This window comes from Lemur catta, chromosome 2 (assembly GCF_020740605.2).
Source record: "Lemur catta isolate mLemCat1 chromosome 2, mLemCat1.pri, whole genome shotgun sequence".
In the NCBI taxonomy this organism is placed as follows: domain Eukaryota; kingdom Metazoa; phylum Chordata; class Mammalia; order Primates; family Lemuridae; genus Lemur; species Lemur catta.
Window position 1 is genome coordinate 139,510,936 of NC_059129.1, and position 27,290 is coordinate 139,538,225.

Consider the following 27,290-nt stretch of genomic DNA (forward strand, 5'->3'; position numbering starts at 1 on the left):
CCTCTTGAATTTGATTTAACTTTGTATCAATGTGCTTGTGTATTTTTTTGGTGAGTTATATACACAAGTGATGATACTGTATTCTTAAACTATCCTCTTCTTGGTGGAAATACCAGTAAAGATAATCATTATTTTCATTTACTTACCAGTCATCCTTCAGAACTAATTTCTGATTAGCAGATTTGTCTTGACATTATGAAATAACTCCTGCTTCTCATCTTCTGTCCCTACAGGTCTTTTCCATGCACGTCAGCTTCTCTTCCTCTCTAGCCAATTCTGGCCTCTCTCGTTTTTCTTTACCCACTCTGGGAGTCTGCGGGATGTTCTCTCCTCTGCCTGCTTGTCTGGTTTCAGCTCTTGCTTACCTTGGGGATGATTTCTAAATCACATCTGAAGTTGAAAAGTGATAGGTTATGAGCCCAGGAGTTGGAGGTTGCAGTGAGCTATGACAAGGCACTGCACTCTAGCCTGGGCAACAGCGAGACCCTGTCTCAAAGTGATAGAATAAGGAAAACACTCCTGCTATAAACTCTTAGAAATACTGAGAAAGATACAACAAATATTGTTTAAAAAATTTTATCAGAAGAAAGTGAGAGCAATCCACAAGTGATAAAGAGAGGAGTGAGTGTTACCAGAGAGTGAGAGAAAGAAGGTCTAAAACCAGAGTGGTAAGTGAGCACCGAGGGCTGGGGGCTGGGTCTCAGGGAGGCCAGATGAAGGCTAGGCTGGAAAACAAACAAACAAACAAATAAACACCCCCAAAAATATTGCTTAGCAAATTGAGCGGGCTGCTTCTTAACTTACAATAAAAAGTCTCTCTTGAGACTATTAGGTTGGGGATTTGAATTTATGCTACCTGCATGGTCTGGAAACCCCCAAGCTGAGAAACTAACTAAATAAATACTTCTGAGTTGGACACGCCCAGGGGTGCTTGGCAGAAATAAATGCAAATCCCCTCTGGAGGAATGCTGCCCTTAGCCCACTAATTCAAAGCTCTGAATATGCTAACAACAAAAACGTTGCTGGACATAGAAGGAAAGGAGCCTCCATGAATGAGAATCAGCTTAGAGTCGATTATGATGTGCCATCTATGTAATTCATTCATTCCTAAATTTTTTTATCGACCACTCATTATATATTAGGTACTATTCCCAGTGTTGTTATAATGACAAAACATTCTATGAGGAAATGGGTCCTGAGATGTTGACCAGAGGATTTGGTGTATTTGGCCCCAGGCCTCTGCCCACTTTAGGGTTTTGAGTCAGTACCAGAAAACGCTGGTGCTTTTGGGTCCCAGGTTGAAAACTTCTGATTTATGACAGTTCTTTTATTTTACAAATGAAAAAAACTGAGACTACAGTGGTTAAGTAACTTGCCTAAAGTATGAACCTCAGTTTCCTTGTCTGTAGAATGGGGACAATATTTACCTCATAGGGGTGCGATGACCATTCGAAGGTTAACCAGCACATCGTCTGCCACAAATATGTTGTGGTTCCCGCTCCATCGCCTTTAATAGTCACATGGTACAGGGACTGTCTATTTCCCCACTTCTCAGGCTACATGCTTTTCTGTTGCTGGTGTGATTCCTCAAGATCTTTGATTGTTCAAGCCCATGCAGAGCTCTACACTTTCATTTTTCACTGCTCTCTGATTATTTCATGTTTGTGAGTTTTGCCTTCATAACATTGTGACCTGTTTAAGTTCAGGCACCAGATCTTGTGTTTTCATATTACCTATATATTACCTAGTCTTGGACTGATCTCTTGGTAGGTTGTTTTGTTTTGTTTTGTTTTGTTTTGTTTGAGACAGAGTCTCACCCTGTTGCCCAGGCTGGAGTGCAGTGGTGTGATTATAGCTCATGGTAACCATTGTGTTATCTGTGACTACGAAAGAGGGTGGAGAAGAAGCAACAACATATTCGGGGCAGATGATGTGCTGGTTAACCTTCATGGTCATAGCACTCCTGTGAGGTAGATATTATCCCCATTCTAACTCCTGGGCTCAAGCCATCCTCCCACCTCAGCCTCCTGTGGTAAATGTTTTATAGTATTTGTTTATTGTTGTTTGAGCAAACACAGTAGTGCCCTTGTAATGAGGAAATGAAAATATTTCTTTCCAGTAAGTCATTACGTGAGAGTTTTGGCAAGGTAAGGAACTATTTTTGCTGGCTGTTTATAATGTAGACATCTGTATTCTGCTCTCAGTCCCTGATTGATGAGATGATTCCTACCTGGTTTCCTGCTGCTGTTTCCCTTATAGTCCGGGCCTGCTGGCTCCTTCCATGCCAGGCCCGGCTGTGAGTGCTGCTCACCACATTGGCACTCTTTCTGTGTGTTGGAAATTGTTGAATAGCCCACAGCCACTTCATATTTAGGATTGGAAGTGCGTCCCTTTGTATGGGCACTGGTCCAGGGGTTAGGTTGTTCCTCTGCTGTCCTGCCCTGCCCTCTGGCCTACATGGACAGTTTGGGCATGCCCTCTCTGTCTTCCCTGCCCATCTGTTGGCAAGGGCCAGGCGCTTCTGCTCACCATTGGAACCAGGAAGGAATCACTTGGAACTCGTCCCCTCCATAGAGCCCGACTGCGGCTGGGCTATCGCCAGGGCTCTGTTCAGTCGCTGGCTGCATTTCAGCTCTCCATTTGAGCCCTTTCTATATGAAAAACATGAAAATGCCAGGGGATTATTTTTGCAAGTGAAAAAGATGGCAGCAGATGTGAAAACAGATTTACTCATCATGATGTAAATTGGTGTTTTGTTTTCATTTTAGTTTAACAATATATAGGTATTCATGAAAATATTTGGCTGTAAAAAATTAGGAAAATTACAAACTATCATTGTCTGTTCCAATCTATTCAATTCAGTTTCTTTGGAAAGAATTTCAAATTGTAAGTTTAAAAATTTATTGAAATTTGTGCTAGCTAAACTTTAAAAGTTTTAAGTAATAATCCAGAAGACATTTTAAAATTCAGATTTACCATAATTGTACCTTTCTTTGTACAGATAATTTTCAGGAATATGGAACATGGTAGTGGAAGTACAGTGCAAAATTGTTTCTATATGTCCTTTATTTTCCCTGGCAATTATTTCTACGTTTTTTCTTTTTTATAAAGGAAACTGCATATGTTTGGCATTTTCTCTGTAGCCATGATGAGAGAGTAATTTTTTTTACTATACCTAAACTTTATTTTTATGTACATATTAGTTTGAATTTTCTGTGTTACCATGTGTCTATGAAAAGATCTTTTCTTACTAGTAGTATTCATTGTAAATTTCAGTGTGCGTAGTGATATCATATAACCACCATGTAACTGTGGGACATTGGCAGGAGCTTAGAGATATTTTTAGCTACTTGGAACTCTTTATTGTAATGGCATTTATTAGTAATTCAAGATGAATTTTATTATATAATTATGCTCAATATATTTACTGTCATCCAAGACTACGATGTTTTAGATGACTGCAACTTAGCCTTTTAAGAGCCCCCAATTTTTATTTCAGCTCTTGCACTGAAAAATTTTCTAAAATATACAATTTCCTTCTTAATTAGAAAATGGAAAATATAATAAGACCTATCAGGGTCATCTCTATTTTTTTGTGAGGATGCACAGTGATGCTTTTGGAAGGGGTTAGAGTGTTGGGCTTCTTCCTACATTTAATGGTAATTTGTCAGCAAGTGTTTATTTAGAATTCTTTTCTAGGTCTGAAGATTCAGTGATGAAGGCCTTTCCTGCCCTCAGAAAGTTCACATTGTAGTAGGAAAGATAAACCAGGAAACAAATCTTAGTATACAATGGGATGTTTGCTGTGAAGAGGGGAGGCAGACTGGGAGCATATGAATTTGAGATCCAGGCAGGTCTGGGTTCAGATTACAGTGTGAATGAAGTTGTATTAAGCTCTGTCTAGCACTTGTGTGGCCAAAGGTATGCATGCATGTGTTTATTTCTGCCTGTGGCAATGAAAAGACTTTTCCAGTATTTTACTGGCCTATAAAAGAATACAATTTATCACATCATTGGGAAAGCATTTTTATTCCTACATAGGGTCACTTGTTCCTAGGAGAAATCATTTTTAACACCATGTACAAATAAAAGCACTTTTATTCAATTGAACATACATTTATTGAATATCTAGTGTGTGTGTGTGTGTGTGTGTGTGTGTGTGTGCGTGTGCGCGCGCGCGTGTGTGACTGTGTTTGCTGGATATCTTGATGACAGGCATTTAAAAGTCCTCACCCTTAAATAACTCCCAAGTTAGCAGGGAGGATAGGGGCTCAAGTACCTATAATATGGTAGAATTGAATGAGCAACTTAATAAAAATTTGCTGTGAAGATTAAAGAAAAGAAGTCCATACCTCTACTAGGGAGGAGCTGGCAAGGATTTATGGAATAGGTAGTTTTGAAGATGCATCATGAAAGATGGCTAAAATTGGGGGAATTTGGGATGAGTGTTATAATACGAGGGATTAGCTTGTGGCTTGGTACAAGCAGTAAGTATACTTTGAAAGAGCATAATTTTTACAGAGGACAGAGGTGAAAGATGAGGCAGGTGAGATAGCCGTGGGGCCATTCTGTGAAGTGCCCTGAATGCCAGGCGAGGAGGGTGTTCTGAGGCAGTGAATGTGATCAAGTGACTGTTCTTAGGTGACAAATGGTATTATTGCAGCTGTCGTTTAGCCTGATGGTAAAATGGGTGAGTGGTAATAGAGGGGAGGTTATTTGGTTAGTGCTAAGAGCATTGAAATTATCAGTTGGTTTGAATTCTGGTTTCTGCACTTAATGTGCTAGTGGACTTTAACTTCGGGCAAGTTGCTTAAAACCTTTCTGAGCCTAACTTTCTCACAGAGAAAATGATAATAATAATTTCTTCTTTTACGTGGCAATCTTCAATGACATAACATTTGTGAAATCACCTTTAATATTGTATGTACATTTGTTTGGGATTTCAGCCTAAGGGGTTTTCTTCCTTTCTAATCTTACTATACCTTTTATTTCTTTTTCTTGTTTTACTGTGCTGGCTAGGACCTCCTGTAGAGTGTGACGGTAGGGTCCTCATCTTCCTACTCTGGGTAGGATTCCTAGTACAGCATGATATAGACACTCTTATCTTGTTTTGCTATTAAATATGTTTGCTGTAGATTGTTGGTAAATATCCTTTATCAGAATAAGGAAGTTTTCTTCCTAACTTGGAATTTATAAAAAATGAGTGTTGAATTTTATCATATACTTTTTGTGTTTGTATTGTAATGATCTTTTCCCTCTCTATAATCTTTTAGTTTGAATTATAGCTAATAAATTATACTTCTAGTTAATGGGTTTTCTAATGTTAAATTACCCTTACATTTCTGGGATGAACCCAATTTGATCACAACCTACTATTTTCTTTATATGTTGTTGGATTTGCTAATGTTAGGACTTTTGTCTTATTCATGAATGATACTGATTTTAATTTTCCATTCTTGTACTTTCCAAATCTGGTTTGGGTTTCAAGGTATAATAACCTCATAGAATTAGTTGTGGGTGTTACTACATTTTCTATATTCTGGTTGAATTGTGTGATACTGCAGTGATTTGTTCTTTGAATGCTTGGTAGAACTTGTCTGTAAAATATGTGGCCTGGTGTTTTCTTTGTGGGTTGTTGTTTTTTTGTTTTCGTAGAGACAAGGTCTCACTATGTTGCCCAGGCTAGTCGTGATATCCTGGCCTTGGTCTGGCAGAGTGCTGGGATTACAGGTGTGAGCCACTGCTCCAAGCCTGTGCAATGATTGTAAACTACTGATTCATGAGTTAGTTTTGTTAAATTGTGATTCTTGGGAATTTGTCCATTTCATGTTATCAAATTTTATAGCATTAAGTTGTTCATAGTATTATTTTATCTTAGGTTTCACTGTGTCTGTAGCTAGATCCCCTTTTTTACTTCCAGTATTCAGTTGTGCTGCTCTCTTTATCTTGCCAGATTTTTTTTTTTTTTTTTTTTTTGAGACAGAGTCTTGCTCTGTTGCCCGGGCTAGAGTGAGTGCCGTGGCGTCAGCCTAGCTCACAGCAACCTCAAACTCGCGGGCTTAAGCGATCCTACTGCCTCAGCCTCCCCAATAGCTGGGAATACAGGCATGCGCCACCATGCCCGGCTAATTTTTTTCTATATATATTTTTAGTTGGCCAGATGATTTATTTCTATTTTTAGTAGAGACGGGGTCTTGCTCTTGCTCAGGCTGGTCTCAAACTCCTGACCTCGAGCAATCCGCCTGCCTCGGCCTCCCAGAGTGCTAGGATTACAGGCATGAGCCACCGCGCCCGGCCGTCTTGCCAGAGGTTTGTGTCTTCAATTACTTTTTGCAAAGAATCAATGTTTGGCTTTGTCTGGCTTCTCAAATGTTTCTTTTTCTTTTATTTTTTATCATCTCTTTCCTTTATCTTTTGGTTTATGCTGTAATTTTCTAACTTTTTAGGTTGAATGTTTAGCACCTTAATTTATAATATTTCTTCTTTTCTAATGTCAGCATTCAAGGCAGTGAATTCCCTATAAAGTACTGCTTTTGCTGTAGCCTCCAAATTTTGATATGTAGCAGTTTAATTAATATCCAGTGTTTTAAACTTTATGATTTTTTTCATTTCAGAGGTTATTTAGAAGTGTGTTTAAGTATTTAAAATTTCCCAAAATATGCGGTTTTATAATTTATATTTTTTGTAATTGATTTTTAATTTAATAGCTTTGTAGTTATATAATATGGTCTGTATGGCATTTATTCTTTGAAATATGTTGAGAGTCACTTGACATAGTAAATTTTTTTAATGTTCTTGTGTGCCTGAGAACAGTGTTCATTTTCTTAATTGGATGCAAGATTCTATATCAGGACCGAGTTTGTTATGTTCACATCTTTAGATCTTTACTCTTTTTTTCACTTGATTTATGTAATTGAGATTGCTGATTGAAATCTCCTGCTTTGATGGTGAATAACTCATTTTTCCCCCGATCAGTTTTTGATTTGTGTATTTCAATGTTATTAGGTATTTATCAGTTTAGAGGCACAATATGTTACAGGTAAATAGGAGTAGTTATCACTGCGTGGCCCCCTTTGTTCTGTATTAACTGCTTTTGCCTTAAAATGTAGTCTTTTTACCTACCTCAGCTTTCTTTTGGTTTTTGTATACATGACATATATTCTTTTCTTGTACTTTTATTTTCATTTTTAACGTGATCTTAGGTTTTTAGTATGTCTTTTGTGAGAGCATATAACTTTTTTGCTTTATTGTATCTGATACTCTTAACTGGCAAGTATAGGTCTTTTAATTATTAATATATTGTGATTACTGCTGTATTAATACTTCTACCATGTTTTAAAAAGATTTTATTGATACATAATGTTTGTACATACTTACAATGTACATGTGATATTTTGATACAAATATACAATATGTAATGATCAAATCTGGGTAATTGGAATATCCATCACCTCAAACATTTATCATTTCTTTATGTTGAGAACATTCCAAATCTTTTCTTCTAAGTATTTTGAAATATACAATAAATTATTGTTAAATATAGTTGCTCTATTGTGCTACCAAATACTAGATCTTATTCCTTCTATCTAACTGTATTTCTATACCCATTAAGCAACCCCTCTTCATGCCCCTCCCACCCTCTGGTAACCACCATTCTATTCAGTACCTCCATGAGATCAATTGTTCTAGTTCCCACATATAAGTGAGAGCATGGGATATTTGTCTTTTCTGTGCCTGGCTTATTTCACTTAATACACTGTCCTTCAGTTCCATTCATGTTGCTGAAAATGACAGGATTTCACTCTTTTTTATGGCTAACATTCCCTTGTGTATAATATACCACATTTCTTTATCTATTTGTCTGCTAATGAACACTTAGGTTGATTCCATATCTTGGCTATTTGAGTAGTGCTGCAATAAACATGGGAATGCATATATCTCTTTGATATACTGATTTTTTTCTTTTGGTTATATACCCCACAGCAGGATTGCTGGATTTTATGGTAGTTCTGTTTTTAATTTTTTGAAACCACTCCAAACTGTTTTTTGCAGTGGCTGTACTAATTTACGTTTCCACCAAGAGTGTACTAGTGTTCCTTTTTCTCTGCATCTGTTAATTTTCTGACTTTTAGATAGTAGTCATTTTAACGCAGGTGAGATGTTATCAATTTGTGGTCTGATTTGTGTTTCCCTGATGATTAGTGATGTTGAGCATTTTTTCATATGTTTCTTGGCCATTTGTATGTGTTCTTTTGAGAAATGTGTAGACATTCAGATCTTTTACTTATTTTTTAATCAGATTGTCTTTTGCTAGTGAGTTGTTTGAATTCCTTATCTATTCTGGTTATTAATCCCTTGCAGGATGAATAGTTTACAAATACTTTCTTCCATCCCATGGGTTGTCTCTTCACTTTGTTGCATATTTCTTTTGCTGTGCAGAAGCTTTTTTGTTCTCATTTATTCTGCCTTTTGTCTCTTTTTTCTCATTCTAGGGAATTGATTTGAGTCCCTCCCGCGTGCATTCTGTTTTTCCCTCTCCAGCAATTTGGAAGTTGTATACTTTGTTTCAAGTCTTTTAGTGATTGCCCTTTAAATTTTATCATGCTTACCTAGCATAATCAAGTATAAAGTTAATGAGTATTTTAATCACCCTTCTGAAACAAATAAAGGCCTTAGAGGACTTTGGCTCTGATCATTCTTCTTTTGATCAAATTGTCTATTTTTTCAGTTTTCTGTCCCCCCACCCCAACAGACATAGCCTAGTGGTTATTGTTAAGCACAGGTATTAGAAACTGGCAGCCTGATATGAATCCCAGCTCTGCCACCTACTAGATGAGCATTGCTGGGCAAGGCATTTAACTTTTCTGTGCCTCAGTTTCCTTATCTGTAAAATATGGACAATAAAAGGACCTTTCTCATAAGGTTAAGGCTTTAAAATAAGAAATGCTGTACCTATAAAACATTTAGAGCTGTATCTAGCAATTAATAAGATTTATATATTATGTAAGAGTCTGCTGTTACTGCTGTTGTTGTTACTCTTTTTTGAACATTAATTTTACCTACATGTTTAACAGTTTCTTTTTTCATCTTTTCTTCTTCTATCTTTGACCCTCCTTCTGAGTCATTTTCCTTTTACCTGAAGAATATTCTTTAGGAGTTAAATTGTGAGGTCACTCGGCCTTAAAATACAGCTTTTGTTCCTTTAAAAATTTTATTTCATTCTAATTCTTAGACAGTTTTTCTGTGTTATATGTTCAGAATACTGTATTTCTTCTCCATGCTTTGAAAATATTATTTCATTGATTTCTGGTGGCCAGTGCTGCTGTTGTGGTATCTGTCTTTCCTTTGTAAGGGCCTGCCTTCTCTTTTTGGCTGCTTCTGAACTCCTCTCCTTGTGTTTTTATTGTGCAGTTGTACTAAATGTGCCCGTTGTGACTTTCTTTTTTATTTATCCTGCTCGGTGTATACTGTGCTTCTTGTATCTGCATTTTTCATCAGTTCTGGCAAATTCTCAGTTATTATGTCTTATGATATTTTGTCTCCATTTTCTCTGTTCTGTCCTTCTGGAATTCCAGTTAGATCTGTCCTCCTTAATCTGTCTTCCATTTCCCTTAATCTCTTGTTTATATTTCTATCGCTTTCTCCCTCTGTGCTACAAAAAAATTGCTGGGTAATTTCTTAAGCTATTAGATCCAGTCCATTAATTCTTTTTTTAGCTGATGTCTCAATCATATACTGCATTTTATTTCAGTAATTAGATTTTCCATTTTAAAATTTTATTTGGTTCTCCCTGATCATTTTAGATAGTGTCTTGCTTTCTAATTCCTTAAAACATATCTAACCTAATTATTTTAAATTCTGTTTATGTTCATTCCAATTTCCAAAGGTTTGGGGATCTAAGTTATGTTGTTTCTACGTAGAACTTGTGGTGACTTATTTTGTGTGTTTTCAAATTTTTGATTGTGAGCAGATTTTTGGTTAAATCTTCTCTGTGGGAATCTTTAGGTCCTACCTAAATTGGGAATGTTTACATGCACGTAAGATTTGCACTCGCTCTAAGCTACAACCAAAGGGTGCTAGAATCCTGAGACAGCTTTAGCCTGTGGGTCTTGCTGGATGTAGGTGATTCAGGTTCAGTCTTCCCACTAGTGGTTGGACCAAAGTTTGGTTGTCTGATAGAGTGACCAATCAGGTTTGTCCAGAACTGAGGGGCTTCCTGCGATGTGCTACCTTCAGTGCTAACACTGGGACAGTTCTGGCAAACTGTGATGATTAGTCACCCGAATTCTGATTCCAGTGCTTCTACTGTATCTGCATTTGCCCCCTGGATAACCCTGACTTTCTCTTATGTTTGTGTGTATGTGATTATGTTTGTTGTAATTTACCCAAGATGTAGCAGTGGGCAGGTCCTTCTGAGCATCCTGGAAGCGTAACATGTAATTTCACTGTTTTTGTTTGTTTTGTTTTGTTTTTGAGACAGAGTCTTGTTCTGTTGCCCTGGCTAGAGTGCAGTGGCATCATCATAACTGACTGCAACCTCAAACTCTTGGGTTCAAGTGATCTTCCTGGCTCAGCCTCCTCAGTAGCTGGGACTACAAGCGTACGCCACCACACCCAGCTAATTTTTGCAAAGTTGGGGGTCTCGCTCTTGCTCAGGCTGGTCTCAAACTCCTGACCTCAAGTGATCCTCCTACCTAGGCCGCCTAGAGTGCTAGGATTACAGGTGTCAGCCACTGCGCCTGTCTTAATTTCACTTTTTACTTAAGTTACTGAGAACATCATTTCATGTTGTTTCACAGTCTTTTACCATATAATTTTTAGTGGATTAGTATTCTGTTTTATGTCTTTATCAACATTATTGAACCAATATCCCATTTTGTACATATGGATTATTTCATATTTTTCCCTTATAAAAATGCTGTGGTTGAAATCCTTGTAGCTAAGTCTTTGCACAATGCAAGATTATTTCCTTATGATACATTTCTGGAAGTAGAATTCATGAATCAAAAGATTTGCAGCATTTCAAGTCTTTTGAATTACATCACCAAGTTGCTTTCTCATTTCTCTGCACCCTATGTGACACTAGTTATTATCATTTCTTTCAGTCTTTGTCACTTTGATAAATGTCCTTTTTTAATGAAGACACCTGACTTTCGATACTAGTGAGCCCCAATATGGTACCACAGTATTTTAACATCAAGTTTCAGGCATAGATTCGCTCTAAGAAGTATCTAACTCCCACTTTCTTTTAAACTACTAAACAAGCTGTTTGTCTTGTAAGTTGCATTCCCTTCTTTCTCTGTACAGATAATTAGATGTTCATGTTCTTAGAACTGGCTGTTGAAATGAGGCACAGAAAATGAATAGGGAGTAACTTGCCCTGAAGATGTAATACCTCTCAGTGGTTCTCTGAACATGGCAGTGGACCCACGGCCTTTTCTCTTACATTCTCTATGCACATGGCTGTAGTGCTCATCAGCCTTGGGCTTCCAGGAGACCCAGGCTCCGAGTGGTTGGTGTTGACCTGGGTCTCATATGGAGAAACTCATTCAGTTTGTATTTGTTTCCTACTTCCTTAAAAAACTGTTTGAGGCACTGTGCCATACTCAGTGGCTTATTGAACACTTAATGAAATACAGGGTATTGGTGGGAATTGCAGATGGTATAAAAATTGGAGTAAAACATAATCTCTGTTTAGGAGTTTATGGTTTAGTAGGGATGATTAATTAAATAGAGAAAATAGCTCTACCACAAACAGAAAAGACCCTTGCCATGCAAGTCTGCTCACATGCTCTGTCCTTCCATGTGCTGTGTCTAAAGGAGCTGGTGGTATTTTGAATAAGACAGAGCTTTCTATGGACTGCATCTCTAAAAGTTACAGTGTAAGTCAATGGGAAGATGATTTGATACTAATGCATCTTTTGAATAAGTCTAGCTATACATATATTTAAATATGTTAAACATTAATCCTAAATACATTATTATCTCACTAGCATGTTTTGAGAATTAAGAGGTGGAGAATGGCAACACAATAAATATGTAAAGTCCTTATTAAACTCCATTATCTTTGCAGTGGTGTTACAGTTTTTCATGTCTGTGTTTCCTTGTGTTCCTAGGTAGTCACAGAACAAGTGATTGCTAAGAGTATTCCTGCCTTAAAAGACAGTCTTTGAAAGCAAATTTAAAGTAGCCTCTAGGCAGCTATTGAAACTAATTAGGAAACAGTTAGAACTGCCTTGTACTCAGTGGGTATTTGTGGGTTCTGGAAAATTCCCGAAGGAAAGGAGTGACTGTGATTAGAGGCAGGTCATTATAGTTACTTTACTTAAAAAGAAATGCAGAGTTCAGGACGTGTTGCCATCTGTGGAAAGGGGCAGCCAGGGAGGCCTGGGTGTGGAGAGGGGGCCCCCAGCCCTTTCCCAGGTGGTAGAGCTGTGAACATACTTCAACAGGCCCCCAAGGCAGCAGAGTCAGCATCCCTGGAGGAGAAACTGGAATGTGTTTAATTTCAATCACCAAACAGGAAATTGTCCCTCCCTTTCTTTTCCCCAACCCCCAAACAAACCTGTAGTCAAAAGCTTAAACTTTAGAGTCTTTGAGTATTTTATTGAAAAATTGTTACTGTGTTTTTACCCCCCTGCTTTGCATTCATCTAACATCTATATATTTTCCCCCCAAACCTGCTTTAGCACTTTTGCATCCTATCTCACTCTTCTTTTTAACCACTGTCTTAAATTTTTATCCTTTAGAAAGAAATAGGACTTTATTTGAAATTTTCTCTTATTTTCATTCATTACTGTTAATATGTGTTTTCTTTGTAGAGACCTCAGCTTAAGAATTAAAATAGCATCTTTGATGCCTTATTGGCATTTTCTAAGTTGGGAGAGTACTCACTAAGGTTGGTTACAATAATTTAAAAAAAAAAAAACTTTCTTAATAATTATAACTTTTCTAAAAATCCCAGAGGACTGATGCCTAATGTAGTTCACAGCTTGTTAAACCTGTTTATGAAAGAATTCTTAAATTAAAAAAAAACTTATTCGCTGTGAGATATACATGTAGAAGGATATGTCACACATATACATTAAAGAGTAATTATAAATTTTTCAGAGTGTTTGCATTCTTACAACTTTTAATGATTGTATTTCTGTCAAAATTATATAAATGGAAAATATCCTCCCTAATTTATTTCTGATCTCTAATAGTAATTCAAATGATTTAAAAAGCAAAACAAACCAAAAATGCATTTTTACCTCCCCACCCGTTAGTAAATTTTATCCGTGTTGCCGGAAAATAGAAATCGGATAACACAAAAGAAACTGTAGTGAAAATAACTCAAGTTAGGAAGTGTAGAGTATCTAACTGGGGACAAGAGAGGCAGAGAACACAGCACAGGGGCTTTTCATTTAATAGATGTTCAGTTAAGGTTTGTTGATTGATTAACTCAGGAATGTCTATAATACCTGTAGGATTTTCCTTTCTCAACTTTGTACCATTCTGTCTCTAAGCTGTACTTTCCCAAATTCTGGGGCTCCTGATTTGCCATTAGAACTGGATAGCAGGGAGAGTGGAAGCATCTTACAAGCTTAATTCTTGGCTGCTAGGCTCCTGTCAGGTGATTAATAAGATCAGGCACATGTATTGTTTGGTTTAAGACTGAAATCTCCTAAAAGCAGGAATGGATTTTTCATGGATTTATAGGAATGTTCTGAAAGTAAACTGTGATTGCCAGAAGGAGGTTTGGGCCAGACCACAGAGGTCAGCGTTGCTTATTCCCGGCGAAGAACTCCAGGATTGCCCGTGGGCCTGCCCAGTGTTCAGGGTAGAAACATCAGAATGACCAGCTGAGGAGTGTTTACTTTCATCTGCTATGGAAAGACTTTATATGAATAGTTGCTTTTTAAAAAATTTGAGTTTTAAAAAGTAAAGTGAAATATACATGTCAAATTTACAATAATTTACATTTATAATTCAGTGGCATTAAAGTACATTCATGTTGTTTTGTAACCATCTGCCTCCAAAACTCCTCATCTTGCAATACTGAAACTGTATGCCCCTTAAACACTAACTCCCTGTTCTTCCTTCCCCTCATCCCCTTGGCACCTGCCCTTCTATTTACCATCTCTCTGAATCTGACTATCCTACATCCTTCATATCAGTGGTATCATACAGTATTTGTCTTTTTGTGACTGGCTTGTTTCATTTGGCATGGTGTCCTTAAAGTTCATCTATATGGTAGCGTGTATAAGAATTTTCTTTAAGGTCAAATAACATTAATATTCCATTGTGTGTGTGTGCGTATATACACAAACACACATATGCATATATACATACACACACCACATTTTGTTTACCGATTCATCCATTGATGGCATTTGGGTTGTTTCCACCTTTTGGCTACTATGAATCATGCTGCTGTGAACACTGGTGTACAATATCTGTTCAAGTTTCTGCTTTCAATTGGGTAGATTTTAATCATTTTATACAAATGCGTCCCCTTACTAGTGTTGATTTTGACACTCTTATCCCTTAGAAACTGGTTAATCAGTTACCATCCTCATTTTCCCATGCTCATGAGAAAACAAGGCAGAAAGAAGGGAATTGAAGTCTCCAACATTACCCATTTCTATTAGTGGTAGCACTAAAATTGGCACCAGTCTTTTAGTAATTGGGATGCTGTGATTGTTCTTTTTTGTTGTTAGATTTTTGTATCTGTTAGACATAGAGTAGCATGCCATTTTTTCTTAAAATAACTGCTGTATTTGTCTAGCATATATGGTGCTTTATAATTTTAAAAATATTTTTAAATTTTGGTTAAAAACCATAACAACATATATACAATGAAACACTTTGTGCTTTTACTATGAAAATTTATCCTGTATACCTTACTATAATAGGTATTTAAGATTTACATTTTAGAGAGTTAGTGTAATTCATTGGTTTTCAAACTTTTTTGGTCTCAGAACCCATTTATACTCTTAAAAATTATTGAAGATTCAAAGAGCTTTTGTTAATTGAAGTATCTTATTGATATTTACCATATTAAAATTAAAATTGGGAAATTTAAAAATATTCCCTAATTCACTTAAAAATAAACGCATTAAATGTTATAAGTAATACTTTTTTTTTCAAAATAGTTTTTTGTAAAACTACAAAATTTACTAAAAAGAGTGTATTATTTTACATTTTGGCAATTATTTTTAATGTCTGACTTACTAAAAGATTGCTAGATTCTCATATTTCCTTCTGCATTTAGTCTGTTGCAATCTGTTGTTTTTGTTGAAGTGTATAAAGAAAATTCTGCCTCATACAGATATGTAATTGGAAAAGGAAGGAGTATTTTAATAGTCTTTCCAGGTAATCACTGATATTTTTCTTTGATACTACACCAAAACTCAACATGTGGTAGTTTTTGAGTTTAAAGGTTAGTTGCAATATAAAATTTGAAATATGAATTTTTCATACTTGGTTACATTAAAATCCATTTGTCTTTCTTGTACCTCAAATGAATGTTTTACTGAAGTAAAATTTGTATAATCATTGGCCATTTGGAAACATTTTGGTTCACCAAGTATGTGAATCTTCCAGATATTGACACACAATGAAATATGAAATACAAAATCAAAATTCACATTTATTAATATCACCCCTAGTTGCATGAGGAATGTCTTTAAGTTCTGGGGAGCTACTCAAGCTCATAGTGACAGATGCTGGTTTTCCAAAATTCTAGTTTTAACTTAAAAGCTCAGATTTTATCATTGACAACAAATACTGTCAGTTGTTTTCCTTAAAGTGACCAGCTTACTTTGTTCATGTTCGAGAAAACATCTGCCAAGTACCCAAGCCAGAATAACCATAATTTATCATTTATTTTTTTCCAGTAAACGTGGTGTTCCATGAAAAAAGCAAGTAGTTCATTTTACAGTTTAAACTATATAGCACAAGCGCTTCTTCTCAGGGTTAACATGGTACTTTAGTAGTCAGCAGGAGTACTTTCTGTGTACTTACTATTATAGCACACAGAATATTAAAAAGCCATATACTCAGGGTCAATATTTAATAAATTAATAATTTTTACAGCTATATTAAGGACATATTCTTAAATGAAGCTGGCTTTTTTTTTTTTTAAATCCATGACTACTGGTAATAGGTACCCTTACCTTGAGTCCTGGTAAAGAGCTGGCAGTTTAACCCACTGTTTCTTTTGTACCATTGATACAAATGTTAACACAGAGAAGAAGGCAAATAATGTCTTAGTATTGCTAGGAAAGTAGTTTTCATATTAGGGTCTTGCTGGGACTTGATGCCATAGGCCAGTGGTTCTCAAAGCCTGGTCCCCTGACCAGTAGCATTAACATCTCATGGGAACTTATTAGAAATGCAAACACCTGGGCCCTGCCCTAGCCCTGCAGTGTCCGGTACTCTGGGCTCCGGCTGGGCTCTCTTTCAGCTAGCCTTCCGGGGACTTAGAGAATCACTGTTTAATTTCAGAAAGGTTGCTCTGAGTGCCTTCTGGAAGTGAGATGGAGAAGTTAGGGACAGAGTCTTTCAGTGTTTGTAGAGGATGTGATGTGGCCTGGACTTCAGGCAGTAGGAATGAATACAGGATGGATTTGCTAGAGATAGATTCTCTAGGACTGTATTGCTAATAGACAACTTAAAGCCAAGAAAACAGCTATGCTTTGCTCTGTGACCTACCGGTAACCAGGGACAGAGAGGTTTTAAAGGCCCTTGCTGCTTTGTGTCTCAGGGAATATCTTTTACTGATAGTGAAGAAAATCAGTCCAAATAACTTGCCTGAGCCTCTTTAGTCTCCTTTTTGAGGATGTCTGCTTAAACAGTGACACTGGCCTCTGGAGGGGTAAAGTTGCACACTCGGGGCCCCGAGTCTTAGAAAGGACAGTGTGGTGCAAAAGAATGGCAGTAATAATTGCATTCATTCAGATATGCCCAGCCACTGACAAATTTAATTCAGTGGTACAGCGCAGTCAAACCCCTGTGTTGTGTTGTCTTGAAGTTGGTAAGGTGTATCCTTTTACTATTGAATTTTATCAATCAGTGCAGTCAATAACTCCATTTGATAGATATTAAGTGTAAAGATGGGTGTCCAGATGCAATTTCAGCAATTATTCTGTCAGAACTTTCATTCTTCAGTATTTTAAAGTTCTTTTATTTTATATCCTTTTTTGTTTTACAGATTTTAAGACTCCAGGGCCTTCTAGCCGTGAATAATCTGATGGTTCCTGAAGTGACTAGGCAAACAGATGCTTCTCGTGCCAGTTGAAGAATGTGTGTCTATGTATATTTAAAACCTTCTTTCTATACATACACATTTACACGGGAAGACAGGCTCATTCTTGTGTACACTTGAGAGTTTTACAACTGATGAAAATTAATTTAAGAATCACATTGAGCAACTCGACACCACTGGGCTCAGGAGCCTAGGGAGAAAAATACATCACTTGTGGCCAGTTTTCCATATGGTCTTCACGGGTAAAGAAAGTCTGCAAAAAGAAGAAAAAAAATTTGCACAGATTAAGCCTCAAAAATACCTCTCCAGTTTAAAGAAGGAACGAAGTGAGAAGGTGACTAAGAAAGAAGCGTGATTTGAAACATTGCAGTGGGATCGTGCAGTGCTTTCTGCACTTTTGTTTTTCAGTTGGTTTGGTGATTGGACAGACTTTAAAATTCTGGACTGAAAAGTAACTCTTATGGTGGTTATGGCTGGAGGAAAGCAAGTTCAGGTCTGATGGACAAGTTTGAACAATGAACTGATTCCTTTGCTTATTTTAGTTAACTGTATTTAAGAAATTTTAATTTATTATTTCCCATTTCCTCTCCTGCATCTATAGGATAGTATCTTAAAAGAGCAATTGAAACAGATGATTACAAAATAAATATCAAGGAAAATCCAAGCAAAGCTTCCTTTCCCCTGGACTACAGGTGTGGTGTTTGGAGACGGTCTCTGTGCACACAGGAAAGCACCCACCAGCAACACATGATCACTCTCCAGGGAAATAGTGAGGGGAGAATCCGACTCTGGCTTGTGTTTTTGTTTCAAGAGATTATCTTCCCTGTTGAGTCCAAGAAGACTTGCCTGTGAGAGAAAGATTACTTGATGGACTTAATTCTGAGATTAGTTTTTTTCATCAAGATGGAAAAATACTGATCTTTAGGACAGAAAAGAGGAAAAATAATTAGGGGAGTGAGAAAGGAGGCAGGCGGAAGAAACAGAAACCTGGAGCGTGGCTCTGTTTTGTCAGCAAGAGGCTTTAGGACTCACCCAAGGCAAATGCTGGGACACTTTAAGAGCATCAGAACATCCTGCCTCTGTTGAGTGAAGGGGCTTTCTTTCTAGCCTCTATGGCACTGAGGGGTGCTTCAGCCGGCGGAGGAGTGGTCCGATGGAGCCCTGCGTTCCCCAGGGACACAGGGCCAAGCTTTGAGGTGGGGTGCTTCTGGTTCTGAACAGCAGAGAAAGAGTCTTTTTTTCTTCCTAAAATTTGGACTGTTGTCTGCACAAACTCTGATCTGTTTTGCACGGTTTGTGTGCCTTTTTTTCCCTTTATGCAATCTTTTTCAGCTTTAGCAGCAGAACTTTGTCTAGTTCAGAAAACATATTAGAGGGTGGCTTCAAAAGAAAGATAATCTTGTGTGTTCTGTTTCTGCATCCGAACTTCTGAGGAAGAAATTCCAGCTAGAGGGATTCTTAAAGCCTTAAGTTACTTGAAATATATGTATTTGCAACTCTTTGTCTCTGGAATCATACTACACTAAACTGGAATCTCAGGCTGAATGAGAATAACCAAGTTGAATAAAAAGAAGAAAACTGTTTCTTGATCACCACTTACTAACGATGCTCTTTCTCCAAAGGATCAGCATGTTCTTCCTCTAAGGACTTGAAAATAAAAATGGACCCCATTTTTTTAAGCATTACCTTTTCTTAGCAGACTGCCATCCATCTTTTATAGAGGAATTTTTTCACTATGCATTTGGTGGATCTTTATAAAACACTGACCTTCTAATTAGATTCAGGTCAGTCTTAATTAAAGGGGGAAAAAAGCAACGCAAGCCAACCACAAAAATAAATAAACCAATGAAAGAAATTGGTTTAAATTTCTCAGCATTGAGCATTACTTTTTAAGTAAAACAGTTCATTGAAAAAAAGTATGTATGCAGCGGTGGAACATGGGCCTGTGCTTTGCAGCGACTCCAACATCCTCTGCCTGTCCTGGAAAGGGCGCGTCCCCAAGAGCGAGAAGGAGAAACCAGTGTGCAGGAGGCGCTACTACGAGGAAGGCTGGCTGGCCACGGGCAATGGGCGCGGAGTGGTCGGGGTGACTTTCACCTCCAGCCACTGCCGCAGGGACAGGAGTACTCCACAGAGGATAAACTTCAACCTGAGGGGCCACAATAGTGAGGTGAGCTGTGGTTTTATTTCACTTTTTGTCTGGCCACTTCCGGTGGTCTTTCTGAGCCCCCCCATGGACTTGAAACTTCCTTTGCTTCGGTTTCTTAGACCTACTGCTAAGTGAGACTTTCATGCCATGAGTTCTGTCTCCTGTGCTCCAGTGAAAAGATGCTAAGGCAGACGCAGTTCAGGGAGGGCCTGTCCCTCCCTGAGTGGGTCATTTCCCCCCCACCCCTGCTCTCCTCTTCCTGTTGCCGCTGCCTCTCTGGATGGGGCCAGGCAGTGGGATGATGCCCAGCAGTAGGGAGGCCAGGGTGCTTTCAGACCAGAGTGGGGAGTTGGAATAGACGATTGTACCTAACCTGTCATGCTCCAAGTCTCCATGGCAAAGAGCTGCCCCTGCTCCATGTAAGACTGACAGCGTGAAAAATGAAGATGGTGCCCACTTCCCCTTGCACAGTTAACATCTGCGTTTCTTCGGTGATATTTTAACACCTGGCTTGTATTTCTTGTACTTGGAAGTGAAAGAAGTCAATTGACAAGAGCTATAGTTTTTCACATCTGTAGGGTATATTATATTGAGGTTATTAGGCTGTGTATTTGTACATATAGATTTCTCTGAGCTTCTAAACCATGAACAGTGGCATTATCTATGAAATTCATTCAACCAACATGTATTGAATAATGCGTGTTAGGCACTGTGTTTAAAGGAAGAGCATGGTTGATAATTTCTTGCAGAGGTATACTTGTATAGTACTTGACAGTATTCATGTTTCACTGTTTAGTGGCTTATTTGGTGTTTCCTTATGAGGAATCCATGACTTTTTCAGGCACCTTAAAATGTCATTATATGGTAATTGAATAGCTATTGTAAAGGAGGAGGAATATTTTTGAAGCATATGTCTTAGTTCATTTGGGTTGTTATAAAAAAAAGATGCCATGAACTGGGTGGCTTATAAACAATAGAAATTTATTTCTCACAGTTCTGAGGCTGAAAGTCCGAGATTAGGGTGCCAGCATGGTAGGGTTCTGGTAAAGGCCGTCTTTTGTATTGCATACGATGACTTCTCCTTGAGCACAAGTGTCTCTCTGTGTCCTCTTATGAGGGCACTCACTAATCCCACTCATGAGGCCTCTGCATACTATTAGTTTGTTCGTTTTAATTGATGTTAGTTTTCCATTGAGGGAAGATGCCGCAGTTTTTTTATTCTCCTGTTTATGGGCTTTTGGATTGCTGCCAGTTGTTGGCTATTATGACTAATGCTGCTGTGAACACTGGTGTGCATGTCTTTGTGTGGACCTCCTACATGTGCATAAGGTGAAATTTCTAAGTCACAGTGTTGCCATGCATTTAGGATTAGTAGAAATTGCCAGTTTTCCAAAGTTGTGGCTCCATTTTATACACCTCTGTCAATGTATGAAAGTTTCACTTATAAAGCCAGGAGTATTTTGAGATTCTTTTTTCCAGCCGGAGTTTAATTTACTAAGAAATTTCTTTTGAATTTGAACTTTTTTAAATTTCAAAAGCAGTGGTTTTATGCAAGAAATTATTTTACAAATGCTTCTAAACATAATACAAAGGGTATATACATACAGACACACATACATACATATATGTCTATACTCATGAAGTCAATATTCTCTTAAAGGATATTTTTTGTTGGTATGTAACAAGTTAGCAAAGACTTTGGTGGCTTAAAACATCACCCATTTCTGGTCTCACAGTTCTGTTCCTGGTAGGGTGTATCTGGGGCTTCTGCTCAAGGTTGGGAAATGTGGTGCCAGCTGAGACTGTGAGCTCCTCTGAGGCTCAGCCCCTCTTCCAGGCTCATTCAGGTTGTTGGCAGAAATCAGTTCCTTAGGGTTGTAGGACTGAGGCCCTTGAGCCCTAGAGGCCTTCACCACTCCCTGCTGTGTGGCTCTATTCACAGCATGTAGTTTGCTTCTTCAAGGCCAGCAGGAGAGCATCTGCTGTAGCTTCAAAAACTTTCTGACTTTCCATCTCTGAAAAGGGCTCTGCTGAGGAATCTAAGCTCACCTCCACTCCAAGGAAGGGGATTCCACAGGGTGTGCACACCAGGGGATGTGATTTTAGAATTCTTCCTACCACAAAAGAGAGAATTACAACACAGACAGTGGTCTGGCTGTTTCACTATTGAAACTATTTTGTATGATTTTTACACTTGGCGTTTTTACTTTTAGTTATTTCTGTTCTTCATATTAGAATATGTTCCATTTATTGAGTGTCTGCCAAGTAGAGTGACCAACTGTCCTGATTTCCCAGGATGTGGCACTGTCATTGCTAAAACCAAGGAAGTTCCAGGCAAACTGAGATGGTTGGTCATCCTACTGCTCAGTGCCCAACTTGGTATCAGGCATCTTCCAGCCTAATTTCCACTGGTTTACAGCGAACTCGTGGGATGGTATCATTATTTCCATTTTATAGATAAGAGAACTCAGGCTTATAGATGTTAAACAGCTTGCCTAAATTAATGGAATTTGTATGGAGAAGAGCTGAACTTGATTCCAGAATGTTGAACTTGATTCCAGATAAGTTGATTCCTTCAACTTATCTTTATGTTCTTAAAACTTGTGTTAAATGCGACTCCACAATTGCTTATCTACAATTGTGAGATCTAAGGGCTCTGAAAATGGAAAGTTTTTGTATAGTTGCTTGAATGACAAGACCTGAATAGATGTGAAGCCACTGGTTGTCTTCATCCCATCACTTCATCTGCAGAAATACTTATGTTTTATTATGAGGAAGTTGGATAATTAATAGGATCTGCCTTGTATTACTTTTCTAAAATTTAAACAATTCTGAATTTTAAAACTTATCTGTCTGCAAGGATTTTTGAATCAGGGATTATGAACTTGTATCTTTATTTAAAGAAATCATGAAAGAAAACCAAAGGTTTTATTTTTATTTTTTCATTTCCAGGAAGAATAACATTAACTCATCTTTGTCCGTTGCTTAGTTACCTTGGCTTCACTCCCCTTCTAGCACAATGAGCAAAAACTCCTTTGTCCCCACCAGACATGCCTTAAGAACTCTATTGAAAGAACTGTTGCTACAAGATTTCCATTATATTTCTGGCCATAGAACATAACCAAATTGTAGATGTCAGATCTAGTAATCTGCTAATCTCACAATTGAATTAAAAAGGAAAAAAAACTGAATGAAAGGTAATTTATTTACAGCAAATATGTAAAATTGTTTTATATTGTATAGTATTTAACAAATGTTATTTCTTAACATTTTTTAAATTATAAATGTATTCAGTTGAATAAACTGAATCTGAAATTAGATACTGTTATAAATATTTGTGTCTAGCCTTCTAGACTAGTTTGCTATTCTTATGTGTTCTGCTGTTGGAAATTTGCAATAAAATGGTGTCAGGTATATTTGCTAGAGTGAAACATATAGTAGGGGAATTCTTAACCTGTAATAAATAGCTTCACATTTGATAAATATGCTAATGATTCTAGTCAGATGGTCAAAATATGCCCCCCTGAAAGCACTTTTCATAAAACAAAACAAAAAAGAACCACTGCCACAAAAGACAAGTAATGGACCAAACCAACTTTTCCTAAATTAACTTTACATGGCTTTTGTAGGCAGGAAAACATCCTTTTGCCAATATCTCTGCTGAAACCTTTGATAGCAGTGTTGTGGGAGAGGGATAGTTGTGTGCTTACCTACTGAAATTCCAAGGAGGAATCTTTGTGAGTGGTTCAGAAGTGATTCTTTCTTATTTGCCCTTTTACAGTAAAGTATGGCAGTGGTTCAATCATTCAATAAAGATGAGTCTTTTCTTTTAAAAGAGTCTTCAATAGGTGGGCATGTACATCATGCAAAATGATTATTATGTTCCAGAATGAAGATTATTTCAGAAAATAATTTGGGAATTTTTTTCTTCTAGAAAACAATTTCTTATAGACGTCATGCAAATTAGTCAAGGTTAGTACTGATTTTTGTTTAAGGGGATTGCCTTAAGAGCAGATAAGCAGTCATGTGTGTTTGGAATTAGTTTCGTTATAGGGACAAGTCGCTGTGGCAGTGATTTTGCCTGAATTGTTGGATTCGGTGATGGCTCCTCTGAGATGTTTTATTTGATTTCCCCCTGCCTCTTTCTGCACTAAACTGACCTGGTTGCACTGATAGATAATGCTTCACTGTGCTTACCTGCCTGCATGGTTCTGTAAACTTACTGGAAAATCTGTTTATACTTTCTGTCTTAACTTCCTCACTTCCATTGTTTAGAATGTCACGCACTTTTTAAAAATTTTCTTGAACTCTTTAGCCCACTTCAGCGTGGTTTCTTTCCCTGCCACTCCACTGAGGTGGTTGCCTTTCCAGTGACCTCACATTGCTGTACCCTCAGGTCTCTATTGCATCAATGTCTCGGCAACACAGCAGGGTCGAAATGTTGTCTTCTCTCACTGTCCAGGCCACCAGGCTCTCCTGGGTTTCCTGTTACTCTTCTGGCCTCTACTCTCCACCCTCCTCGGTGTTTTAAATGTGAGAGGGTGCCAGGCATGCATGTCTTCCTAGATTCTCTCTCTAAGCTGGCTTTAAACCCACCTGTATGCTGATGACTCCCAAATTGGTACCTGTCTGCCATCTCCCTCTAGTTGTAGACTCCATTTCTCCAGCTTTATATATGAGATGCGAAACTGGACATCAATCAGGAGGCTTCTCGGACTGTAGGCCCCCCAGACAGAACAGAACTCGTTTCCCCTGCCCCTTCAGCCACCAAGCTGGTCCCACCCTCTATCTTCTCCATTTCAGTAGACGGCCACCTTCAGTCAAGTTCAGGAATCTCTCTGGGCTCCCCTTGTCCCCAGTTGCATTTATTAGCAAGACCTCCTGCTGTATCTGACCTCAGAGTCATACCTGAAACAGGCCCGCTGTTCTTCCCCTTCACCCATGCCTCACTCAAGCCTCCTCATATGTTGCTTGGCTTAAACTCTACCACTTAGCCATTGTGGAGGACTCTGCTAAACAATGTAGATAATTTCTTAAGTGTTTCTTAAGGGTTGTTACAACATTCTAAAAAATTTACTTCTGAGGTACTCTAGTTATCTTTTCTCTCTCCTAAAACCACTATATGACGCATGTCACAATTCCAAAAAGCATGGGAATTTCTAGATTACTGGAAAGATTTCCCTTGCAGTTGAATTGTAGGTTTATGTTGTGCTCAGTGGTGATGCTGAAGACCCTCCTGGTACCTTCCTCTGGCTCCCCCTCCTTTCAAGAAGGCCCAGAGCCACTGTGGCCTGCTCAGCCAGCCTCTGTGTTGCATCACTGTGCATAATGTTTTGAAAACTACATTTGATTTTCAAACGTTTATATAGCATTTAACATAGTTAACAATCTATATACTAATTCTAATGAGAAAATTTGGCTCATTTGGATTAAAGCTAGCAACAACTCACTGCAAATCATTTATCTTCCTTATTCATTCTTCATAGGAAGTGACTTTTAGTAATTTGTTATTATCAACTTTGGTATTGTAATGATGTATGTAATGGAGGGCTGTTTTATTCCTTTAGTGATAGTCTGTTCTTTTTCCCTTTCTGTTCTTGTTTTTCCAGATCTTAATTCCAAGAAGTTCTATCTCTACCACTTTACTAGCTAGTATGGTCCTGTCCAAGTCATTCAATTCATTAGTTTACTCATAGTGAAATTGAAATAATAATTCCTTCTTTCAGAGTTGTGAGAATCTGTGAGGGTAGTATGTTTTTGAAAGGGCTTTGAAAATGGTGGAAGTGCCATGTGTATGTAAATGAGATATTGGAGTACCTTACACCCTACATACTTAACTATCTTCTTACTTTCCAGTCCTGTGATACTACCGAGTACCTAGAAATTGTTACTTTTCTGACTTATGAGGCCAGCAACTGTTTCTTGACTTTTGTTTTTCAGTTTAGTTTTGAAAACACATGTGTGTTCAGCAGATGTTTATTGCATGCCTATTGTGTGCTAGGCACTGTGCATGCTTCCCACTGTGGGGCAAGAGAAATCCCAGGTCACGCCTCATGGAATCTCCAGTCTGGCAATGAAGGTGAGGGGTGTGTACTTCAGTTTCCACCATTTGCTTTTCATTTCAGTACAGAAAGAAAGTTTTCGGCTGTTCAAGAAGTTAAGGAAGAGGCTTACCAGAGATTTTGTGGTGAAGATGACCTTTGAGTGGGGCCTTGAGAAATTGTTAGAATTTAGATAGTATTTTTGTCAGGGAGGCAAGAAGGTTAAGCCACATTCAGACTTCAGAGAAACATCTCGCTCTTCTGTGAGATAAGAAGGTCACCGTGTTCCCCAGCCCCGACCTGAGCATGTGACTGTACTTACCTCGTCAGAGTTCCAGGCATCTGCAGGAAAATGCTGTAGGGGCCCGGCTGACAAGGACAAGGACCTATATAGGTCTGTGCTTGCCCTGGAGCAAATCGTCCTTGTTGGACAGGCAGTGATGTTCTTTGCACCTTTTGACTGTACTGTGAAATGTTTGTGGTTTGAAATGGGGATTTTTATCCATTCAAACATTCTGTACTTTGATTAATTTCAATAGTAGATGGTTTAACCAGGGTGCTGCCTTAATAATTTGATTTATGCAGGTGCTAAGATATGACTGTTTCTGTACTTAAGTATTCAGTGTGTGGTTGTAGTCAAGTGTGAAAAGTTATATAATCATGTGTTCATGACCTGAGTTAAAGATAATTCATTAGTGACTTTGGCATTAGTAACTCACTTTATGTGGCTCTTCAGGTAAAGCAACCATCTCTCTTTATTTATGTGAGCATATCTTAGCATGTTAAGTGACCATATCTGTCTTGTTTCCTTTCTAGGTATTAGCTTTATGTATTCAATTGTAGGAGGTCTGCCTCCCTCACTTAGGTACATTGAATCCAGAGAGGGTGTAATCAGTGGAAAAAAGCCATCGTTAGGATCACCTACAGGTGGTAATAGGGGCATGAGAAGCTCAGGGCTACATTGTTGAATGTTTGTGGCTTTGGTGATATGACCAGCAGATTTCAAAACTGTGCAGTATTTGAGATATGAATTGTAAAATCACAACCCCTTTCCTATATGGTAAGTCCTCACTTAATGTCATCAGTAAGTTCTTGGAAACTGTGACTTTAAGCAAAACGATGAACTGTATAATGAAACCAGTTTTACTATAGGCTAAGTGATATAAATAAGAGTAGAGTTACTATGGCATACAGTCTATCATTTCGCTTAAAGTCACAGTTTCCAAGAACCTCTCAATGATGTTAAAATGAGGACTTTCTGTACTCTTTGCAGATAAACTTACTGTATTGAGTGAAATGTATAATGGCAACTTACCTAATTTTATATCCTGGAAAAAAATTTAAACCAATAGCATGTACCTACTAGAATTTGGTGGATGTTCCATTTTTATCTGCCAGCTTTATTATTAAAGATTTCGTAAGTGGGAAAAACCGAATGAAAGAATCTTCATAGTGAGGCTGGGAGAATGGAGCAGTCTGTGAATGAAGTAAAGTAGATATTTTAGAAATATATTTTTACATTCCCTGAATATAGCCATAGTTAACTTCATTTTCCTGGCAAGTCTTTCTTCTTTTTTTAGACCAGGCCTGAAGAAATGGGTGGTAGCTATTGTGCTAGGCTGATCTACAGAGCTTTGTAACAGGTCAGAGGATGAAGTGCCATGGGCCAGAGTGGTCAGTGAAGCTTCCTGGGGCAGTTGGGGTATGAGCTGGACCTTGAAGTTCATTTTGGTTCCATAAAACATTTAAAATCCCATGCTAGGCTACACGCTGCTGGGCTTTGGCTCTACAGTGATGAAAAAGGAATTGTTCCTGCCCAGTGACCTCTGCATCAGAGGACAGATAATGT

The 27,290-nt window shown here is 38.0% G+C and overlaps 1 protein-coding gene across 1 annotated transcript in view; it reads left to right on the forward strand.

Annotated features, from left to right (window-relative positions):
* Positions 1 to 27,290, forward strand: part of TULP4 (TUB like protein 4) — a 210,022-nt gene that overhangs the window by 37,043 nt on the left and 145,689 nt on the right. The window contains 1 exon segment of the mRNA XM_045544642.1: positions 17,198 to 19,421. Coding sequence (XP_045400598.1) covers positions 19,170 to 19,421 — 252 coding nt within the window. The 5' untranslated portion in view covers positions 17,198 to 19,169.